This window comes from Dermacentor silvarum, chromosome 3 (genome assembly GCF_013339745.2).
Source record: "Dermacentor silvarum isolate Dsil-2018 chromosome 3, BIME_Dsil_1.4, whole genome shotgun sequence".
Classification (NCBI taxonomy): Eukaryota; Metazoa; Arthropoda; class Arachnida; order Ixodida; family Ixodidae; genus Dermacentor; species Dermacentor silvarum.
The window spans coordinates 169,533,039-169,557,279 of record NC_051156.1 but is presented as its reverse complement, the minus strand read 5'-3'; the positions used below and the strand labels follow the sequence as shown (position 1 = coordinate 169,557,279).

The 24,241-nt window shown below is 42.0% G+C and overlaps 2 protein-coding genes across 3 annotated transcripts in view; one reads left to right on the top strand and one right to left on the bottom strand.

Moving 5' to 3' along the window:
- The window catches only part of LOC119446057 (TRPL translocation defect protein 14), a 49,422-nt gene extending 44,172 nt beyond the window's left edge, over window positions 1-5,250 (top strand). For both annotated transcript variants that reach the window (XM_049663862.1, XM_037710382.2), the window contains exon 13: window positions 1,256-5,250. In XM_049663862.1, coding sequence (XP_049519819.1) covers window positions 1,256-1,541 — 286 coding nt within the window. In that variant the 3' untranslated portion in view covers window positions 1,542-5,250. The remainder of the gene's footprint in view (window positions 1-1,255) is intronic.
- A 122-nt stretch (window positions 5,251-5,372) lies between these two features.
- On the bottom strand, window positions 5,373-22,045 carry LOC119446056 (fidgetin-like protein 1). Its single transcript, XM_037710380.2, has 15 exons — window positions 21,740-22,045; window positions 20,449-20,525; window positions 20,314-20,367; window positions 19,094-19,182; window positions 18,525-18,804; window positions 17,691-17,740; window positions 17,457-17,527; window positions 15,825-15,987; window positions 14,133-14,233; window positions 13,796-13,875; window positions 13,446-13,516; window positions 11,162-11,323; window positions 10,962-11,017; window positions 9,067-9,331; window positions 5,373-5,598 (listed from the first exon to the last, which is right to left on the bottom strand). The coding sequence occupies exons 1-15, from the start codon at window positions 21,907-21,909 to the stop codon at window positions 5,461-5,463; spliced, it is 1,827 nt and encodes a 608-aa protein (XP_037566308.1). The 5' UTR covers window positions 21,910-22,045; the 3' UTR covers window positions 5,373-5,460.
- Window positions 22,046-24,241: the final 2,196 nt, after the last annotated feature.

The window sequence follows — 24,241 nt, the reverse complement described above, 5'->3', positions numbered from 1 at the left end:
CAAAGCGATCTGTGAAGGGGACAAAGTGCATGTGTCGATAGCTTCGTACACGTTGCGCTTTCCACATTAAGTTCGCTTTGAAGCGAGAGCCAGCGCGAAGGTCAATTTGCTCGCTGCCGCTGGTGCGCTTTCTCACTCCAGCGTTTTAAAGAGTTTCTGCGGTCATCGAGCTACATGTGTTCATGTTTACCTGTGCGCGTGTGACACCGTGCTTGTTGATTTAGTTAGTAAGCGAATATTTACAACTTTATAGGGCCGATAAAACTACTAGCCTTACTTCGTATAGCTTGTCTACTATTGCGATCGCAATTGATGTTTCACCTTTCGGGCGAAACTGCGTCATTTTTTCAGAATATCCACTTAGTTTAGCTGGACTTCACAGCCTTCAATGTTGCCTCGATCACAAAGGTAGAAAGGGGTATAAACTTGCAGAAGTTTTCTTTTTTGCATGTGCTGAGCATTTTCTATACTGCTGTTCCTTTAGCTTTTGAGGGATGTGCTTCAAGGTTCAAAGTTGTCGCAGTTTTTAAAAGATCATGCTTTCTCTCCCATCTGCTTGATTTCTATTTTGTTTTAATTCACTTAGTCTCGTGTATTTTATTTCAGCATTATTTGAACCACTGTGCTGGTCAACATCTTTTTTTGAAGCATGAATTATACATGCAGGCAGTACTGACTGGCTTTCAGCTATGCTCTTACGGAGCAAGCAGCCTTGCCAGCTGTGACCCATTGTCAGCCCTGAAGTATAAAAGTAGAGCAAAGGGAAGGAAAGGCTGAAGCAATTATGGAGTCGGGGTTGAAACACTGGTGCCCTGTTGATTAGGTGACAAGCTACTTCTGGTTTTCTTAAATATGATTCATGTCAGAGGGTTGCGGATAACCAAAAGGTTCTGCAGGACAATAAATATATGTCGGTGAACCCAGTAGCAGTGAAAGGGACAGTGGCGATTTTCACCGAAGGAAGAAGTGCACTGCATGGAAGTGGCGACAGTGCTACCGTAGTTTAATATTCTATTGCAGTGTGCAAGGTTGTCGTTGATGGTAGTGATCACACCCTTGGTCATAAGAAACAGGAAGCCCTACTTGGGGGATGTTATGTTTCATTGGCGTTGTATACCAGCAGGCACAATTTTGCTGACAGGAGGTCAGATTTGTAGGTTGAAATAAGCAATTAATAGTGTTTATGTATTCCTCCTGTACGCACAGAAAGAACTGTTACCTTTTTTTTCTTTCCTCTTCCTCCTCCTTATTGCAGGTGTGAAGGCCTCATGCTACTAGAGACGTACACGACACACAGTCCCGAAGAGCTCCCACAGCTGCTGCCTCCGTTCCTTGACATCCGTAAAGACGTGACCAGCGACCCCAACTACTCCATGTTCTGCCTCTCGTACAAGGGGGACAAGCCGCCGACACCCATCTTCAACTGCATCACCAATGGCCACCGGGCACCTGTCACCAACTCGGTCATTTCCGACGGCACAAACTCCCCCGCCTACGTCACCGCCAGCAACCTCAAAATAGGGAGCACCAAATCCGCGTAGAGGCGTGGCCATTTTTCCGTTGCACCTCACGCCCCCGCACGACAGACTACCGACAAGATGGCAGGAAACAGATGTCTGTAGCCTGCCCAACAGTCTAACCGCCAGACAAACACGAGGCGTTGCTCGTGCTGAAATTCACTGTACAAAAGCATGCAAGGGCTGCTGCACCTTTTGTAATACTTTGATTGTGATTATTTTAAATGCAACGCGTAACAGAAATATTCTAACATTGTGATGTGGCTGTACGACCGTTTAAATAGTCGCTGATTCTGCAGCTCGACAGATGGCGACAGCAGCACCGTTTGTTGTACGCTGTATGGATTCATGGTTGTAGCACAGAAATGTGCTGTGAGCCACGGGACTCACAGGCTGCACCTTGCACAACAGTGTCAGAATTGACGGAAATTCATGGCAATGGCATGGGGGAATCTCCATGTGCCTCGGCAAATTTCATATTCTAGTAGTTCAACATCGATAATTTTCATTGTTTGTTCGCACTATGGGTGTGTGGCCTTTGCACGCGATTTTATAATGGGTGTCGTTTCTGCCAGCAGTGCAGGTGCCATGTTGCCTGCTGTCTGGGCACGGTAAACTCTGGAGTGGAATGGAATTACGTGCAGTGTCTGGACTGCTGGTCTCCATGCCATTTAGTTTTGCTGTTGCCAATTGCTGGTGTCACCCGCAGTTGTACGCAATGTTTCATCCCTTGACGATTTCAACGGCTGTTGGCTCCCAACCTTTTGGCAAAGGGCATACCACTTTTATTTGCACGCTACTCTGCAAGCTGATTTCGTTGCATCTCTTAGTTAACGTTGACTTTGGCTTTACCACAGCTGGTTGTGTTCCTTCCTTGTATACATTTTAATTTCATTTTTTATTCATGCACACTAATAATGTGAGCGTATTGGCTTGCAAGTTCTTAGCAGATTTTGCAAAGTTCTTTAAGGAGATCAAGTGAGCTTACTTCGTTTTATAGTGGTTATGATGTTTCTTTGAAGTTTTTATTACTGCCATTGTTATCTTTACTGTTTGGATTGGGACAGGAGGTAGCACCTTCACCACTTACTGAGCCCTAGCCAAGCTTGAGTTGGTCAATGAGTAAATTATTTTTCCATCTGCATTTATAGCAAAACTGATGCGTTTAATGTGAGCTTAATGCACACAGTCATGCATACATGTCTTGTTAGCCTGTAAATCTTCAGTTAGAGTAGACGCAGTTGGTTGCACTTTTTTTTCTGTCTCTCTATCCACTATGTAGATCAGTGTCATTAGGCAGAGGTTGTTGTTTTGCCTATAGTATATATAGCTTTCGTTGCGCATTACAGGCACATTACTGGCTGTTTCATAATATTGCCAGTACGCCTCGTGCGGCCCCATTTAGTGGCCAGCAGTTTCGCAGTAGGTAATTTCTGCATAGAAAGCACGCTGTAACGTTGATGCCGTTCTATGTGGCCAGGGTGGTTGCCTCTGCAATGCCCATGTACGGGCCATGGCTGAACCAACAACACATTATATGTGGTGATGCCTCGTTCATCTGACCCGATCTGCATATGGTGCGACTTTGCTGCACATTAAGGGCAACAGGGCAAGCCCTACTCGCTTTTATGTGCCTCCTGTTTTTGACGTACTTGCCATGAAATGCAACCCTTCTTTTCTTTCTTTGTTTCTTTAGCTGTTCTTGACATGTGAAGCCTAACTTTACCTGTGTACGTTTGTTATGTTCCTCGTTAGGACCATTGTGAAGCAGCTGTGATGATACAGTTAAGGTATTAGCGTTTGACCCTGTGGTTGTTTCTTGAGCGTGAGCTCTTGGAGAGTGAAGCATCGTGTGGTGCGAGGTGATACATTTCCACTGGTGTGGTATCATTGTACTTAGGTTTACACTCTGTTAAAACGGTTATTGACTTTGAATAGGACATTGGTGATTGGAAAGACTGCAGTAGAGTTAGCCTCAGACTCTATGTAACTGCACTGTCCGGATCTAGGGGCAGATTCTGGTTGTTCTTGGAACGGAGGAGGTGCACGTTGTGTACAGACTGTTCAGCCAAGTGAGCTGGCACCAGATTTCCTGCTGGTGCAGAGGGAAAGTTCAGACAACGGTCAGCACCCTCGGAATCTGTCTCCGGTCGTAATATTTCCAATCCTAAATGTAAACGGTCGCAGCTTCAAGACTGGGCGGAGCTTTTATATCCTCTTCAGGTGCTTTGTCTGCGATTGTACGCACCAATATACGCCAATATAATGCGTCAGTATCACAGATATTGAATATAATGATCAAAGCACGATGCTGCGTGCATTGTATAACATTGCTGGTTTGACCTGTTCTGCAATATTGTCTCTCTGCTTGTTGATAGCACCATTACTTGGTCATGTGTCGGTATCTTCAGGCTTCTCTAGCAACAGTTCTTATCAGGCAAGTTTTTAAAGAAGCTGGATGTTTTTATGTACACCACATGTGAAATGATTTTTAGTGTTCAGCCTTGAGAAGCCGACATTTATGGCTGTATAATCATGCGAAAATGCAGAACTTAAATTTTTTTTCATTGCCCTGTGTTTTAACAACACAGAATGTGCAACTAATGCATTAAAGCTGATGATTTAACGTATAGAATTAACTGATGTCCGAAGGTGGATATAGTGCAGTAAAAATGTGTTGCAGATTAACCATTAAGTTTCAATTTCATCCCTGAGTTGCACAGTTTTCGGTTACCTCACCTGATGGTTCCCGAGACTTGCAACTGATGCCGTGCCTTACCTGTCATTGCTAAATTTTTGTTATATCGTTCTGGGGCAAGACTGTTATGGAGGAACATGTGCACAAGCAAATGATATTTAGATTTTTGTGCCGTAACAAGCGAGAACACAGATTTTTAATGGCTTGTGCACTTAGGACGTTGGTATCATTATTATAGCTGTAGCAGTTTCTTCTGTTGCCACACTTCACCAGCATTGCGTATTGTGCTGCAATCTTGTCTAGTCCATCTTTCTCCCCACCGAATATGATTGTGACGCTTTAGTTTGTTGTAATCGAGATCTGCAAGTTCCTTGGCATTCTGAGTACTTAGATCTGACATGTTTTTCTTTCTGAAAGGTATATATATTATTAACAGCATAGAATGTCTGCAACTGCAGTTAGTTTTGAAGTTGACTGACTTGATCTGAACGGTGATCTAGTTTGTCTGGCGATAAAGTATCATTTGGTACAAGTATACAGGCACTGCAATGCAACACTGTCTAATTTGCTATCCCGTTTTTGTTAATAGCACAGTACTTTTGTTGTGCAAAAGTTATGCGTCACACATGCCGCTTGTAAATGTGTGCAATAGTATTTACACGATGATAGATGTTGACCTAAGTGCACTAAAATACGCTGGATTGCTTTGCGAATGCATTTAGTATTGATTTTTCTGATTGTACTTACGTGCAGTTTTATGTAGTACATATCTGAGTTAAGCTATTGTGGACTTGCATGCCTCTTTGCAAGTTGTTCCAGTCCCGTATTAAAATTGTGTTCCGATCTCTCTTTTTCGTCAGACTGTGTTGTGATAGTGGAGAAGTCATTCTCACGCTTACTACTGCAGAAACATTGTGTTACCGGAGTCGGAACTATTTTCTTTTTTGTTCTGATGTCCGCAGTTGATGTTCTTTAGATGTCTCCACCTTTGTTGGATATATATGATGGCATTGATGATTAAATGGAGTGCACCAATTGCTTGTTTATTATTTTGGACAGTCTTCTACACCACTTCGGAAGCAAAGCATGTAAAACATTCGAACATTGCCACCCACTTCATATGTGGTAGGCCCATGAATTCGGCCATGCTAGAAGCAGGAACATCCTGTCTTTATTTGTATATATTTATGTACAGACAAAAACAATTGCCAACTTAAAATAACTGATGTCACTTGTGCACACAGTCTAGTCGGTCACTGGAACTGCTGGTGTGCTGCCGTACATTGAGTTCCACTCGACGTAACCGTGGAGGTCGTCTTGGGACACGCTAGCTCTCACTTGACACAGCGCTTCTTCAAAGTCTTTGAATGCCACTGGACGAACCTAGAAATGTGTTGAGAAAAGTGTCCTCTCTGAGCATGTTACAACTGGCACAGACTAACTTATATCTTCAGCAAGTCCTCTGCTTTGGAGCTGCCTGATTCTGCCCAAATTTTGACCCGAGCTGATGGCAGAGTGTCTCAGCTGAACACGCTTCAGCGCACCCAAGCAACGTGTGGAGACTTAAACAACTTCCACAATTTGTGCGACTACTGCACCGTTGTTTGTACATATCACCATTTCGCAAGAAAGCTTATGCATAATGCACAGACAACTACAACACTATTAAATTGTTATAGCTTTTTGCTGCAATACGCCCCAATCGCCTCTTCCCGGAACTGCTGTAGACATGCCATGATGTCAACGTTTTGGCATACCATTGGAGTGTAGAAGTAAATTAATGATGCAGTGAAAAATTTTTTATTAGAGTGTTCCACTTCGCTAACACTAAATGTTGTGATGCCACCTGACAGTCGAAAATCAAAATGCTTTCGTGGCTCGGTGGCACTTAGGCCTGACACTTTCAAAACAAACAGCTGATCCTTTTCATGGCCCAGTGTGAAGACGTACACCCTTCCGTGTGATTGTGTCTATTTTTGCACTACTTTCTGCTACAAGTATGAGATATCAATACTTTGTCCTCGGTATGAGATAAGACTTAGAGGGGCTATGACACGGCCGTCCTACTGTTCTCAGTTTATCATTGTAATTAAGAGTAGACGTCCCATTACGGTTATACAAACACGCAAAAGAAAACGGCTTCAGTGCACATTTTAACTCTAAATTTAAATTTGAAATTGCTGCTTCTAAGCCAACCCCACCAGAAGCGACCGCTCTGTGACATTGTGAAATGCGGGGCTACCACTGTGTCTTATGCTTTGAACCAGTTCGAGGCCACCTTGGGCGTCATGCTCCGCACCTTTTCGGCCCGAATGGCGCAGCAACAATGTCGTCATTTAATTGTGCCCGCAATTCTTTCATTTGTGTGATAAGTGCAGCAGTACACTGTCGAGAAGCACAAGCAAAAACAGAACCATGCATGGCAGCCATGACATACTTCTAGCTCCTGCAATACTTCCGGTGTTTGTAGCACACAAAAGCATGGCCTTCGAGATTGACTTTTGCTCCTGTGGGAGCGGTTTACAGGAATGCCAATTCATTTTATCACCACTCAGTGCTGCCGCACTGCTTTACGGCTGTAACATAAAGAAATTAAAATACAAATTTCCTGCTGCACTGAATATACACTCAAATTTTGCCAGCTTGCTGTGGAATGTGTACGGCTTAATTCAAGCTCCAAAATTTGGTGTCATGGCCTTTTTACACAAAGGCATAATTTGCCATATACTAGTTCTTGCTGTCACTACGGAGTACGAGTAGAAAGGGCTTTTTCAAATCAAAGTGAGCGCTCTGTTATGCAATCACAATAGTTGCTGCAGATGTGAACATCGTGTGACTATACCTTGGCCAGATCTCAAAGCTGATCAGATGCAACAGCGCAAGTGCTTCCAAGCGCTCTCAACTCAAGCCGACTGTGTGTACGGAACCAGCCTATCACATTGTAAGTGCTTCTTTTTTCAACCAGCCAAACATGGGGTCACATTTTCCAGAGTGCTCTGGAGTGGTTGAAAATGACCACCGAAGATCCCATTAAAGTTATTCGGGACTACTACGATGACCCTTTCATCTGCTTTGATCGCAACATTTACAGCATTCAATGCTAAACTGGGCCTCTCAGACCTGTGATCCTTCACATTGTAAGATCATTTGCAAACAATCTTGTTCTTGCTAATTTGTGGCAATGCTTTGCTCTTCAAGGTAACGGTTAGGCTTTTCCAGAGCCTTTAGTATTAGAACTAAATTTCTTACAGGTGGTCACGTGACCCTCTTCACCACAGGCAATGAGGCCACGCTTGCAGCTAGTAAACTCCCTATAGCCAGCTAGCTTATGAAACTGACTGTACCAGAATACTGTAAGGGACATTTTATTCACAAATACTTCATTTGGAGGGGGGGGTGACAGGTGAACATTCTTGGCCAATCCCCTGGAATAGGTATGTGCCACTAGGTAGGAGCCCGACTAGACAAGCAGAACAAGACGCAAAATGTAAAGAAGTCGGCAACAGAAAATTAATCACATTGGCTACAGAAAAGTGAAGAAGTCGGCTTCAAAAGCAGCCAAGTCTAAAAGAAGTGAATTGAACAGAATGGGACCAGTGCGAGCATTAAGCAAGGAGCGTTGAGCTACACAGAAGTGAACAAAGATTAACTAATTCCTACGTGTGGGTTGGATCCGGCATTTTTGTTTGGGTGGATCCGGCCATCTCTTCTAGAAAAACGTAGACTGGTCACGCGCCTGTCATTTTTTCACAAGCTTTAGCACAATCAGTCATCACGCGATACGCTTCACATCAGACCAACTCATTGTGTGTCCTCACGACATGATCATCAGATTAAAGTGGAGCCTATCTTCGCCCGAACTAATCTGTTCTTTCACTCACCGCTACTTCTTGCCATCTGTCAGTGGAATCGGCTTCCGGCTGACATCGCAGCTATTACTGATCATAGAGGATTTGTAAACAGTCTGACACACTTTTTTAACCTATGAACTGTGTCTGTAAATAATACTTTTACATCTTTAAAACTTTAAAACTGTAATAATACTTTACATCTCTAAAACTTTACATACTAAAGTTTTATCATCTTCCTGACACATTGCAGATCGATTGCAATACATCATTGTCGCTGTACCATTTTTTTTTTTTTTTTGTAGTTGTGCTTTTGGTTGTAGCATCGCATGTATTTCTGGTTATGACGCATTTGTAAATTATGTCTGAAGTGTTTGGAATTCCTGTTATACTTAATATTTCAACATTTATTGATCATATGTCACATAAGTTATGTTGCAACTCAATCTTCGCTTCATTGTGTAGTTTGTTTTTATGCTTAGTTGTGTATGTTAAGAAGTTGTGCTACTCTGTTTTATTCATTGTTTTGTTCCCCCTATGTAATGCCTTCGGGCTTTTAGGGTACTTGAACAAAAAAGAAAAAAAAAAACAGCAGACCAACCCGGATATATCAAACCCACATATAACGAATTATTGTGTATAACGAACAGCAGTAAAATCCCCTTGACGTTTTTTTATAACATTTTTATTTTACATATCGAATTACTTATATATCAAACTTTTTGTGATCCCCTTCTGGTTCGATATATCTGCGTTCGACTGTATAACGAACCTTGATTCACCGAAATTCGCGATGTAATTAATTATTTTTATTTCCCGATTTTAGTTCCATTGAATTAACGAAACCTCGAATTAACGAAGTTTGCGATATAACGAAGTTTTTCGCTGCAAGTACAACTTCGTTATATCGAGGTTCGACTATATATAGCGAAATTCCTTCAATCCGTGTTCGTTATAACCAGGTTTGACTGTAGCATACAACCATGAAGTGGAGAGCCCTTGCCTGCTGTTCTGTGATGTGCTGAAGGGTCTCGAAGCTGAGGCTCCGGATGGGCCCCAAGGCAGCCTCCTTGCAGAGCTGGGCCATGTCTGCCCCTGAATAGCCCTGGGTCAGCGATGCCACGGTGTCAGTGTCCTCGTCACTGAGGCAGTGCTTCACCTGAGCCAGGAGGCGACACACCATCTGCCGCCGGGCTGCTTTTTCGGGCAGAGGAATGTACAAACGCTTTGCCAGGCGCCGCCTGGCTGCCTCGTCAAGCTCCTTAGGCCTGCACGCGAAAACGACGCACTGCTTGCGGCCATCTGCTTCCTAACACACTGATGTGTTCTGCAGGATGACTAATGTGTTTGATGGCGGGAGAGAGTTGTGCACTTTCACACAGCGCCAAGAAATTTGCAGAATTACACAGCCAAAAGAGAAACATTTACTTGACAAGGCAGGTACTGTTCTTATCAGGGACATGCAAAGATGCCAAGTTTAATCGCCACAATCTCGGAAGTACTCATGATAGTACTGGTTCACCTCTCTAGCACACTATGTTCATTGCAATGTTTCCTTTATTTTGTAAATGTAGGCTGAATATGGTTTTTGTGTTTAGACTTCCAACATTACAGCAGTAAGTAACATAATGCAATGTATGTGTAATGGTGTCACTTGCCAAGTACAATAAAATTTTCCTAACCTCTGAACAAACAGAAAAAACAAAAAATACTGCAAGAACACCTAAAACTGCTTACGTGTGGGAATGCGAAAGCATTATACCATGTGTAGACCTCAGAACGTCATGAATGAGTCATGAATGCACGCACTAGGCACACCTTTAGTAAGCCAGAACCACGGCGTCGGGGAAGTGTGCTCGTCTAGCACAGCAGACGGAGGCCCAGGTTTGATTCCCACCCAGACAGAAATGTACCAAATTTCCTTTTCAAAGCCATTAATTTATTTTGTTTATAGGAACCTCCCTGAGAAATGTGACACCAATCCGAGTACTTTTTAAATGTGTTTTTACTCTGTGGCGTCTGCCATTTTTGGTACCATCTTTTGGTCACGCCGACAGATTTTCGAGTAATGGGGCATATATAATGCTTTCGCATAAAACAAATTTGCGCAGTGTGGTGTGCTCACATGTCGTTAAGGTAGGCTCAGGTGGGGAAGTCTTGTGCATGAGATAGTACTTGCAGCACTGCCAGATCACTTAATCTGTGACAAAAAAAAAAAAAAAGTTCCTTAGTGCTGCAATCGAAACAAAGACACATTCATTTACGTGCAGTTAGTTTAAATTCTCTAATGGTGTTAATGGCATACCGTATACTAGCAACACGGCCAATGTGCTTGCGACATGAACGATTATATGCCAGTTAGTATTTGTATGAAACAATAAAAAACAATGCGCTCTGTATTTGTAAAATGTACACTTGAATTAGCGGGCTCAAGGACATGAGATCGTTGGTATAACACCCCTGATGAAGACGAGACATGACTGCAGACATCAAATTGGCTCAGAACATGGCTGAAAAGCGCTTAATGTTCACTCATTATCTTAGCAGCACACTTAAAACACCTTGCATAAAATAGATGCAGTAGCAGCGGAGGTTAAAATATCAATGCAACGATGTAAGGGTACTTCACCAATTTGTTAGCAAGAAGAGTATAAGAACTTGCACTGCCAACAAGCTTCATCATATGCCAGTGTTGCCACATCAAAGTTAGCAAATTACATATTAAATTGTTTATTCATGTATCAGGTATCTATGTACTACATGGAGGGGTGAAAAGAAAAAGGGCAGCTTGACGGTTTCTCACCCCTGTATTTATAATCAGCTCCAGTTCAAATCAACAGGCATGCAACTTGACAATAACCTTTGACACACAGCACTTAAGATTAAAGAGATGCTTACCTGTTTGTGGCCCCCACGATGAGAAGCCGCTCATCTCCTTTCGTACTGGCTCCATCCTACGGTACACATAGAGATGGCGGAATAAGGGAGCAGGTCATGTCACAGGGAGTAATCAAGTTATTGCTTTTCTGCATGCTATTTGTTCCAACTGTGCGTATAGCTGCTCTTGAATGCTGTTTTTCACGCAAATGATATCTTACCAACTGCACGAGGAACTCCGTCTTGATGCGCCGCGAGGACTCGTGCTCTGTTTCAGAGCGTTGTGAGAGAAGGGAGTCAATCTCGTCTATGAATACTACAGCGGGCTGGCAACTCCTTGCTACGGCAAACAGTGCTCGCACCATCTTCTCTCCTTCCCCAACCTGTGCAGATGGAGAGGTAGACAGATGGTCAACTGAGAAATCTGGAAGTTGGATTTCACTACTCATTCCTGTAGCAGTTAGCCACAGAACTAACGTTACTGTACCAATGCACTTTTAGCAGTGAGTGTGATTCGGCACAAACTACGCTTTGATTAGAGGTCTTAATCACCTGTTCAACGTCTACTCCTAATCATCCATTAAACATTTGATAGGATAGTTTACAGCATTTTCTAAGTGCTCTCAGTTGTTATGTGAAAATCATTACACACTCTACTAGTCCATTACTAAATGCAGATAAATGCTATCTTTTAGGCCTACTGGACTTATCCCTGGGGGGGGGGGGGGGGGGGGAGAAAGTAACAACTCCAGAAAAAGTTGTCGGAACTATGAAGAAATGCATTTTTGTCTTCATAGCTGAGTTTTCTGGACTGTCACTGTGTATATTACTCATTCACAAAGGGCGTTCACACACACACACTTGGCATGGAGGCAATGGCCTCATTCTTAAAGTGCTTTCTTATTTATTGAATAAATAACTGTATGCAGTGTTACAGAAGATTATTGACTAGATAATGAAGACACATCTGTTTTTAATCTCACTGAATCTGAACCCCATTCTTTAATACGAACCATGCCCAATTTGTGCATCACTACTACTACCCAGCACATCACCATTGTTACCTGGTACTTCCACCAGATGTCATAAGGCAGTGATTGTGTACACAAACAAGTAATGACTTCAAAGAATCAGATGGTTTATTGGGCAAACTTGTGCCCAAGAGGCGAATACCTATACAGCAGTGAATGTGGTCTGCAGTGTCAAGGCAAATAACACTGCTCAAGTCTGCCCACTATCTACTATTTCTACAAGCATCATGACCTACTTCAGAGCAGTTGGCAGTGGTCGTGACAAGTTAAGAATGTACAAGTGTTTATGCCACGTACGGCTACAGTTTGATTATATAATACGCCCATCCTTATTTCGAAGTGAAGAAAACATTCATGAAGGTTTAACTACAGCAAGCACGTCTTTGGCGAGAGTGATAAGTTAACCACTTGATAACTCTATGAAAGTGAATGATGACTCTCACTGGGCAAAAGACGTGGCAATATGTCTTGAAAGACTGTGCTTTCACACTTGCATTAATGCACTGGCATATCATGAAACAGCAAGGCTTAACCCGAGAATCAACGGTCATGTGCAGATTTGTAGTCATTGTCGAAACATGCCAGTCAAAACATGGTGGTGTTATGCAACACATGTGCAGTCAAACATCTTTGTGATAAAGATCTTGGGACCTCCAAAATCCTTTGTCATATAGATCATTTTTGCTGTGGGTATGGTGCACTTCACCTCTCGCAGTAAAGCAGGCTAATGAGCACGTTCAGCAAAAGAAAACCTATATTTAAGATGAATTCAAGGCATGCGTAGTGAAAGAAGCCGCAAATTTCCTTCCGCACACTTCGTTTGACGAAGTATGTGACTGCAGCCCACCTTATGGCATCAAGGCTGATGGCATGCTTGACGGGAATGACGCTAAGTACAGGTACAAAGTATCTCATTCCACGAGCTCTCAAATGGATTTACGCAAAATGGTACGCTGCACCCACAGGCTTCAATGATGTCCTTGAGCTTGTTCAAAAAGTTCGCCAGTGTTGGTTCCCATTGCTAGTTTCTACAGCTCGCTACAGTTTGTTATACTTAGTGCTGCCATCGAGTGTGGGAATGTGAAGATCGTTGTACCAAATGTTGCTGTTATTTTTTTCCTTTTATTTTTAACAATTAATTCTTTATGAAATTTTATTTTGTCATCAAACTTCACTAGTAGCGCTTGTCAAAGGGCTTAGTCTTGGTTGCAGTGTCGATCCCTACGCACACTGCAGCTCAGTGGAACCCCCACTACATGCATTTTTGTAAAGAAACAAATCAGTCATTGGGGCCGTTTAAACTCCTTTGTTGTGCAGGCAAAACTCGTAGTGACCTCTACTGTGTAAACATTCACTAAACATACGAAAGATAAGAATTCAGCCTGGACATATGGAATCCTTCATTATAAAACAGGTCATTTCGTTGCGGAGGCATTCAGCTGTAGTAAGTGTAGGAGAAAGTGGAAAAATGTACCCATTTTGATGTCAGGGAAGAGGCACTTATGCAGAAGAATGTTGCTCCGGCCTGGGAGGCAATACATTTTCCTGTAAGTAGAACAGTAAAATATGCCATGTGGTATGAGGTGAGGCCAACATCCACATTGAAAAGCCTATGTGGATAACAAGAACTCAACATGCACACATGTGCGATGCTTGTGCTGCTCTAATGCTTAGAACATGACTTGGCCAGTGATGCCAAATGACCTTAAAAAAAAAAACCCAACCTCGCCATGCAAAAATCTTATGTTCTTTTTGTTTCTCGCTAGTGTCGGCTACTCAACCTCATGAAATGTGATGAGAGATAAATACACTGATGAGACATACCTATCAGTGTCTTTCCGGTGCCCGGAGGGCCAAACAGAAGCAGTCCCTTGGGAGGCTGCCTCAGACCTGTGAAGATGTCACTGAAGAACACCAACCAGCAGCTCAATACATAGTCTGTTTCAATCTTTCTAGTGTTTTCCATGCTTTCTACAGGAAGCAGGCAAAAGCTTTCTTATTTGTTCAGCCGTGTACCATTTCTACATGCAGTGAATGTTCCCTCATTTCCTGTCCCCTACAACCTAACCATTACTGTCTTCTCGCAGATGCAGCTTTAATCTGCTGTCATTATACGGCTGATTCATCTATGCATTGGAGAAATGCAAAGCGATGTACTCACGGTCTCAACATTGGCCAAACCACCATTTCCTTGACACTCTGCTTGGCGAACTCCAGTCCTGCTATATCATCCCAGTGAACACCTGGGCCATTGTCCATTATCTGAAGTAGTTTGAGATGAAAACCTTAAGCCTGTAGTCACAGTTATAGTATATGTGGTATGGTGCATTCTCTAAAGGAGACCTTCTTTATTGTGCTCTTTAAGCTGAATTTCGAATTAAGCTGCCTTGTACAACTCCTCCTTTACGCTGCTTACTACCCTAGGGAAAATTCCAATAGAAATTTCTGTGGGTACTATACAGGAATTATAGGTCCAACAGCAAAACGTACAGGTCCCACAGAGCTTTCTGCCAGTCCTGTAGCTTCTTCTATCAGGGCAATACTACCATGTTCTACAAGACAAATAAAATGCTTTATGGGTGCCAATAGATGCAATAGAAGTAGCGATCATGATATAAACTTGCATTGGTAATATATTTCTCAGCAAGAAGCCGACCGAGCAGATCCGCTAGGCATTGAGAATGAAAGCACAGAAGGCTTCGCTTTAATAAAGGAATTATGTGTTCTAAGCAGTATATTTGTTGCACTGGGGATATTAAGGTACTGTTTGTTGTTTCGTTTCGTAATTCGTAGAGAACAGAGCTGGCCTCCTGCACATTTATAGGGGTAGTACAAGTGGGGCTACATAGAGGCCATGATTCGTTATACAAGTGCCATCCTATGTGTGAGCTATTTGGCAAGACAGCAACAGCAACCAAGGTCAGCAAAGCTTGGGAGGGTTCACCTAGAAAGGTTCACTTTAAGATGAACTTTGTAGAACAACCCCTTTGGCACACACTGCTCCATCTCTCATAATACAGTTGTAAGCTAATGGACCAATACAAGCTATCAGAGTATCAGGTCTATTGTCTCATAGACAAACAGTGGCTATCTGTTTTATCAGTGTAACAGGTCTGTTTCATAATCCAATAGAGTAACACAGGCTATCAGTTTTACCAGTGTACGTATCAGGTCTACTGTTTCATGATCCAGTAAGATGAAACCAATAAAATTTATCTCTTGGAATTTCACACATACCAGTCCGATTTATAAAGTTCACAATTAGTTTACACCTACTAAATATATATAAGGCAATGTATTGTTCAAGTCCCACATTGTTAGCACACAGTGACCTCTCAGCTAGCCCACTTCTGATTCGAATTTAGAATTTACTGTAACAATAGAAGCACACATATTTAAAAAGACGTTTTAAGGAGAAGGAGGTTCACAGTCATTGAATTTATGGTTGCGATATATTTCTCGGTCTCTTGCCTGAACCTGATTGCCCTGTCCCTCGGGTCGGTGCAGTGTGGCCTAATTAATGACAGATCATTAAAACTGTCCTAATTTGGGAAGAGGCCTGTTAAAACCTTTTGTCGCCTGTGGTGCAAATTCACCGCTTGAATGCCATCCTCAGCAATGAATGGCAAGAACAGCACAGCAAGTTTCATGTGCAAATGCACTTCAAAACTAAAGGGGGAGCTTAATTAGCGCAGGTGGATGTATGTCTTTTCTGGGCAGCATGCAAATCTGCTCGGATGCATTACCAAATGTTCCAGAACTTAAACAAATGGCAATTTCATGGAAGGAGAGAGGATCATAACAGTCTGAAGGCCGCAACTTTTATGCATTCATGATCCGAACGTCTGCTCACCTCACTTTTGACGAGCTCAATCAGCTTAGCGTCTATATTTTTAAGTGCCTCACACTCCTCCAAACCGGTGCCGTTCTCAACGCTGGATGCACTAGGAGAGCTAGCGGCATTGTTTCCATTTGATCGGAGCAAGGGCTGCACAAATTTGCTGGTCAGGGTTCTCCTGCAACAAAAAGACACCGAAACAAAAATGACTCGCATCTGGACAGAGCTTCTGTTCCAAGTAATGCAGTTTTATGCGTACTAATGGCAGCCAGCACCTGTTAACACATTTAAACACCGAACCTCCTCCTGAGCAAGCAAGGTTTTTCAGCATTGTTGTGCTACACTGTTGCTCACTCTTATAGCAACACACTGCTTAAAATGATCAGCCACTTTAAGTTTAATGATATTACTTGGGATCTACCCAAAAATAAAATGCTCATAACAATAAGATCATCATAGCACATTAAACTATGATCATTCATGAAACTCCTTTCTGTTAATGTCAAGAATATAATGAAATAAGAGAATTGAATTATGATAAAATGGCATTGTTATGGCCTGGAACTATCATGCTATCAGCTTCCAGTCTTTAAGTAAACTGAATTTCGTGATTTTATCTGAAATAATTCATGCAGTCAAAAGAGTTGCTGTTGGAGTGGGTCAAGCGGTTGAATGCGATTGACAGAATCATTGTCAAGCTATGCCAGTTATGAGATAAAGCACATATTAGAGACCTTTACAGCTTGCTCAAACATGCAAGACAACTTATTTCTTGCTTACACATTAAAGAAAATATGTCATGTGCAGTTTAATTTCCACTACGTGATCGTGAAATCCTCAAAGGTGAAGTACTTGCTTCCACAGATGAACCAAGAACTGCATAATCATGGATTCATGATGCTTAAAGGGGGCACTCCTTTGACACTGTGCCTTTCAAAGGTAATGAGAAAAAAAAATTATGTCTTTCTAAGGTCATTTAGGGCCAGTCTAGATGCAACTACTAATCTATACTATGAATATTTTCATGTTCCTTTCTATTTCTTTTGCATTCTGTGGATGGCAGAAGTTTTACACATATTATACTACACTTTAAAAAGCAGAATTAAGGCAGTAAGTTTTTTTTTTTTTTTTTTGTATCAGTGTCACATATCAAACTTGGCGCTCCTTTCAGAACTTTTGATGTTGTGTGTTCTGTTGAAAAAACATGTGATTTTGTTTTCAAAGGAAAGCACAGAAATATGATTTGTGTGCACATCTGGTAATTTATTAGGCAACAGTCTTGTCTTGTTCATATGTTCCATAAATCATGCTGAAGTTCATAATCATATGATAAATTTCAGATAATTCAAAAGACATAGTATGTTCACGAGGAGCTTGAATTTAGTGTGGGCTGTGTGTACTTCTCAAACTTTGTAGCCCCCATAAAGTGAACTAAACTCCATGTATGCACTTATAATTGTTGAGGATGACAGCTCTGTTTCAGAGTGCACAAGAAATAATATGTTAACTGCCTTGCAATTATTAATTAGTTACGCCAGCAGCACAGCCAATCTGCATGATACTTTGCATGCACTCTTTGAAATAGAATTTCAATGTACACTTCAAATTACTATCACACACATGCAACATGCAAACAAGTTGACTCACTTTCCTCCCAGGGTTTTAGTGCTACAACTACGAGCCGGCCCTCCATTGGTCTTCTGCTGCTGCTCAAATTGCTGCAAAAATAATAACGATTTCACACAAACTGCACAAAAGTTCATACTGCAGACAAATTGTACATGAGTACAGGAAAAGCCTATCAGCCCATAGATAAAAAAGTCAACAATGTAAACAACTTTAAGTGGTGCTTCCACATTTCAGAAACAAGGCAGTGCTTACCAATTGCTCCCTGGCTGTGAGAAAGGTGGGAACACTGGATGGCACGCTTCCTATAGAAAACAGGGGAATCAATGCTAGGCATGTCAACATGTGAATTACAAAGAATTCTCGAACCAATGACGACACCCTATTCGTCTGACCACAGCTGAAACTGCAAAAATTGGCCACTAAATTACATCTGACAGGGAATAAATTCAATTTGGGAGAGAAAAAGAAAAAAGTAGTGAAGAACAAATAGCTGAAGCAAGGTCACAGAAACCTGCACGGAAGCATTAAAGATCTCCCCTGGGAGGCAAGTCTTATTTCGCTTGTTTTTGCACTCTCAAAGCCTACAGCCATCGCAGCAAGGAAGAGCTACAGATTTCTGTCAGAGCTTTGTTAAAAGAAGGCAGCGATATTGCTAATAATGCAGATGGGGGCAAGGGCGTGGTTACAGTTGATGCCACAGTTAATTAAGGCAATAAAGGAATCAATGTATACACCAATACAACACCTGGCTATACCATCTGCCAGACAGATGGTAACTGTGGGGATAAAAAAAAAATATCGGGGGAAGCAAAAGTGCTGTTTCAAAACTGAATTAGTGCAGCAGGGCGTGCTGAAGAGGCACGAACCAGACCATGTTAGATAATGAAAGATCTGGTAGACCAAGGTAAATTTTCATGCAAAGCTCAACTGTTTTGCAATGTCTACCATCACTTCAATCACAGGAGAGGTCAAATGGATACTTTATGCTGCACAATCTAGTGGTGCTGCCACAAAGATTTTCTTTTAGAATATCAAACTTAGCACTCGCTAGGAAAACAGAAAAGACACTTTTGTTCACGCACACACCTCGTGGGCTTGGTTTTCCCTCCTGATGAACACTGCTCTTGTACCGAGATTCCCCGACATTTCGTCCGGAACTTTCAGCAGAAAAATTTGAAAATGGAGCTGTGCCATTCAACGGTTTGTTTCTCAGTGGCAACTCCGCTGTGTTGACCGCTTGCACTTCTCTCAAAGGTCTGGAAGGCTCGCACCTGCCCAGCATGCTGCCTGACCTTTTCGGTGCAAGGGGCTTTCGGTTCATCATTTCGATAAATACTTCATATTCATCTCTGGCATCACCCCTTCCCTGAAATAATGAAAACAAAAGCAACGAGAAATTGTGACACGTGTGTTAATTTACAGCAGAAAACTCTTGGCTTTAACATAACTTTTTTCTTTTGCTTATAGTATCGCATTAAAGACAACTTTATGACGAAACGACATGATAGGATTGAGCCAGAATATCAGAATACAGTATAAAATAACAAATGTTTAGACCCACTCAAAGGGCCTCTGCAAATAGCAGCCAGTGTTGCTAGAAAATGTGCAGCACTCCTAGAAACATTGATGAAACCAGAATTGATGGCAATTCTCACAGGTTGGTCATTGCTGAGGCTGTGGGGCAGGAATCCTAAAAGCTCCTCATCACTTAAATTCACAAGCTGCGAGTGCCACTGGTCAGCATCTGTAACGCATTAAGAAATTCTTGTTATACGTGGATATTCAAAATTACCATAGGTTTCACGCTAGTGTTATTCAGAAAGTACTGCACAAAGGACAACAGATGACGAGTGGAAATACGAAAAACTGCATTACACGAATTCCCTGATTCCCAAACTACATGCGGTTATGTTTTAGTGAACTTTAGCCCCCATGTGTTGCAACGTCTCTTCAATGACAATGATCAAAGGCTCTGGAATCATTTTGAAGTAACTGAAAGTGGCTTCATTGAAAATTTTAACATGTACCCTTGAGGAAAACAAGAACATTGTATAAAATGAGGGTGGGAGACATGTTTTTTCGTGCCTAGACCCCTAGAGTCATACCCGTCGAGATCTCCCCCAAAAAAAGAAATTGTGGAAGTTCATCATTCAGCTAGCGGTTAACGGACCTCTGTATAACAGTGAAAACAAGAATTCGTAGCATAATGACTGAAATTTGGATAGACTCTGGTTATTTTCACGCATCAACTGTTGTCTCGTTTAAATCGCTTTCCAAAGCACGCCTGTTTGAAACCTTATCAATCACTCCAAAAAACCTAGTAAAATGACCTCACACTTAATGATACTGCCCAGTGTATGGTGCAAACTTGATACAACTTCAGGACTAAATTTAACGCATAATCTCATCTAGATATTGTTTCTTGCAAAAAATATTTTCATTTGTTTTCTTAGTAAGGAAAGTTACAAGCCCTTTACACATGACTTCCACTAACTCAACGCTGGTGAATTAAACTAAAGTTTTGATTCAATCATTTTCAGAAGTCACTGCACATTGCAATCTATTCCTTTAATTTCAACATTGCATTATTCAAACAAATCAAATTTGCATGAACCATGAAAGCATAATCAACAGAAGTCAATCATATTATAAGTTCATAAATGCTGACCATCCGACTTGCAACAAAAGTCTGCAAAGTAACATTTTTACTGCCAATGCTTGCTATTGGGTACTGCCAGCAGCTGGTGTGTGCATTATATAAAATCCAGTGAAACCTTTATTGTGGTTGCAAAACAGCTGATCAAAAGAAGCCCCTTTGTGGGAAAAAAAGAAGAAAAGTAAGCCTGTACAATAATAGTGATAAAAGAATACTTACAGTTTTTTGAGGTCTGTGCAGAGTGGGTAACAGCACTCGAGAAGTTGTTGAGGCCTAAGTGCAAAATGACTGTGCATTAGGTACTAAAGGTGGAGTGTCACCATGGTATTTTTCATAAATGAACATAAGCCTTACCATCCAAGCTGTCCACATGGCTGTTTCCTTTCTCAGCAAAATGATTCAACAGCAAGCTCTCACAAGGTGCAGAAATACTGGACCAAGAAATACAGTGGATAGATTAAAAACCAGGTTTTTTCGCTGTACATATGCATCATGTCCTCTTCATCACATATCATTCAGTATTTATCATGTTACGAATGTTTCTGAGATCAGGTTGCTTAGATGCATGCATTCAGTACGCCCAGAACCATGTTCAGAGCCAGCAGTATGGATATATCATGATAAGCATTGCAAATAATGCAGAGGCTGAATAGCATAAGCATATCATTTGACAAATAATAATAATAATAAAGGTGTTCAGTAATACTCACGTATAAGCCACGGATTCTCGAGTATCTAGTTATATAGACTAGTGACTAATGTGTAATGTGCAGCAAGCAACATCAGACTGATGAAATGAAAACAAGGCTCTCCAAAGAAAAGTATGGTGGAATAAGTTTCTGTTATGCTGGTATGAGTGTGTGATGATTCACAAGCAAAGATGAATTACGATTGACAGAAGTGCTATTCCCACAGCTTGGTATTCTCATAGAGTACAGTTGTCAATTTCTTGAAACTTACTGCCCTACCGGCTTAACGTGCACAATCTTGTTTGCAATTTCTTTCTTCAGAGGTTTACGTTGAAACAGGAGGGAAAAATATATTTGTCATCTTGTTTGCTTCTTGTTGATAAACGAATTCATGTAACACAAACATCTAGCGTGTTTATTCCCAGGTCAAGGTGCTTCCATGATGCATACACTTGGTAGACTAAACAATCTATGAGCACATTCCCCTTCGTATGCAGCTAGAATCTCTAGACGGCAACGAAGTACGAAACGGCTAAATATTTTAGGTCAATTTTCACCGGCGTCACCATTTCTTAAATCGGTCGCGTGCATATATTCACAGATGTGATCAGAATGTAAGGACATATAAACAAATACAAGTTATCGTTGAGAAAGTATAGATTATGCATCGTTTCCGTTAACTTACGCCAGTACGTTTATTTTCAGCGGGATTATAAGCATGTTAACCAGCCTTCCAGCTATAGAACGAACAGTTAGCTTACACATACATGCCTACATAAGATGCTCGATCGCGTGATACGCCAAAGCAAAATTACTTGACTGCACCGATAAACCATACGGAGAGCTTACTCTACATATGTCGACTCTCCTTGAGACGTTGTATGTCGCACAAATAACGGCTTCTGGAAGGAAAATATGGTTGTATAAACAACACAGAAAGTTGCAACGGCACTCACACGCCGGGCACTCTGGCGTACTGCACTTGACGGTGAAGTTTCCGGACAGCATCAAGGGATAACTCCTCACTACCAAACTCGCCGATGTTCATCAGCTGCAACTTGAACGCAAATGACTGCGCGTCGCTTTCATCGTTCTTCGCGTAAGAGTCGGCACCGTTCATGTCCATATGTCAAATCACAATCGCATAAAGATTTCTATAGAAGAACACGAAACCATTGCGGAGACACCGATTGCGCTCAAAGTAATATCCGGTAAACACGAACTTTCAGGCTAGCAGCCTAGCAGCCGCATCCAGAAAGCGCGCTCATTCGAGTTGATATCGATGGCGCTGTGCAGTTCATAAATTTGTCTAACTGCCGTGAAGATGCCTGCATTTCTTGCCATTTTCGCATCCTAAATTTCATACCTTCAAGCACGAAATAAAGCTAGAAATACATTTACTACCAATTATAATAATACAATGGGCTCTAACATTGCCTGTTCGATTTCGATTCCTAGCTGAGGATTCCTAAGCGGGCACGTCCTGCTGAAAACACTTCGACATCCGAATCGTATGTCCAAATTACACTCTAGTCCAAATGTAGGTGCACCGTTACAGTGTACTGTAGCACCGTTTCGCAGACAAATAGGACGTCCGCCGGACGTCCAGTTTCGGACATCCTACCCCGAACGTCTCAAGGAACATTTCCATGCGTTGTACCTCGCTCATTATCTCAACCTGATATGCACACGATATTTACTACGTGAGTCTCAAACCAATTTTTTTTTTCTGGTCATAGCACACAGACCTGTTTCGTATATCGTACCATGGATGCCCCAAGGATATCGCACATGGGCCTTTTTTGGCATTCACGTGAATATTTGTCCAGGCTTTATCATTGAGTTTCCTCGAAACAGAATTATGTTTTCTCGTATGTTCGAATTACCATCCGAATGTCAACTACATATATAACAAGAGATCAATAAACCCGAGAGGAAATAAAATAACGCACATAAGCATCCACTCGCACAAAAACTCAGAAAGGGGCAGCAGTGAGCACCATGAAATGAACAAAGTGGAGTTTTGTTGCACCGTCAGTAACGAAAATGTTATCCTTCTCAGTGGTGCAGCTAAAAGGACAGAGATGGGATAGCATTTTGTTTATTGACGGTGCCGTAAAGCTCCACTTTCCACTTTGTTCATTTCACGTATACGGTGCTCGCTGCATGCTGCCATGTAGTCTGGCAGAAACCTACAGACAAAACTGCCACTGTACCTTTTTTCTTTGTATTTTCTATTACAATTGCGTGCAAAGATCGCAAGTTGAAGACGGAAGGGCGTAAGGGGAAATTCTGACTTTTACTACAACAAAAACTGCGGAATATGGAATGCCACCACGTCATCTCTTCAATCGGCCAGGCGTACAAAAGGATGAAAAAGGCGAACAAAGAATTTTGAGCTTTTGGGTAGGCCCAAAGCTGCTTTGGGACGGTTCTCCGCGGTGCGAAGGCCTCCTTGCCGGCTGAAAGAGGTCATAATTAAAGAGCAGGGCTCGTTGGGGTACTATATTTTCCATGCTAGCGCTGCTCCTCGGCTGCGTCGCCCAACCACTTACTATACAAGAGGTAAGGCGACTCCTTCCGAATTCTATCATTCGCGCAATGTAAGCTTCGTTTAATTAACTACACTCTAAAAACTAGGGAGAGTATTGCAGGAGTAAAGGGGGCGATTTACTCGTCAAGGCATTTTTTACTCTCGCAAAATGTCCGGAGAAGTGAAATGCATTGCTCCGTCTGTCCGCAGCGAGAGAGTGAAATGTTCTTTATACTCTGTCATTCTGAGAGAGAGTAGCATACCCGTTCTACTCTTGCGGCAACAGAAATAGTGCTTGTAGTTCGTTTCGCTAAGGGCGACAGGCATTGTTTGCATGCGTGCCATTGTTGAGCCTCGTTCGACCGAGGGCGACGCGTGGGGTTGCAGTTTGCTTGCACTACAGGCTGTGTTGCTAGAACGAGAGCTTTTCTGTACAGCTCTAAAATATTTTCGCAGTGCCACAGAACGCACCTGTGCTAGCGTACGAGCATGTATAGTCTGGTAGGCTATACCAAGGAATCCGGCAAAGCTCCTGCTATCAGCACATTCATAGTTTGCAACGGTTTATTGTAACCACCGTCCGCGCGGAACACGTACATATGCGCGTTTCTGTTTGCTCTATCTCATAATTTTGACAAGAAATATACAACACGCAGATTTTGTCTCTTCCTTGTTCGTTCATAGCGAAGGCACGCACCCACGGTATGAGGGAGAGTGAAGATATTTGTAATGAGACATCACCATACGATTCTTTTTAAGTAGAAAACATTACTAGTAATAGAGCGAGTGCACTCCTCAGTCCACCCCCTCTGCCTTCCTCTGGAATACATTCTATTTCACGATATTTGTCTAGACTGTAAACAAGGAGGACACCTGCGAAGACCGACATTACGTTATCAAGCTTCAGCTGTATAGTGCCCCGCCT

Coding starts and splice junctions, on each gene's coding strand:
- LOC119446056 (XM_037710380.2), bottom strand. CDS start 21,909: ATGGACATGAACGGTGCCGACTCTTACGCGAAGAACGATGAAAGCGAC. Junction 20,368..20,448: donor CCATGTGGACAGCTTGGATG/GTAAGGCTTATG, acceptor TTTTGCACTTAG/GCCTCAACAACTTCTCGAGT. Junction 17,528..17,690: donor TCACAGCCAGGGAGCAATTG/GTAAGCACTGCC, acceptor TTATTTTTGCAG/CAATTTGAGCAGCAGCAGAA.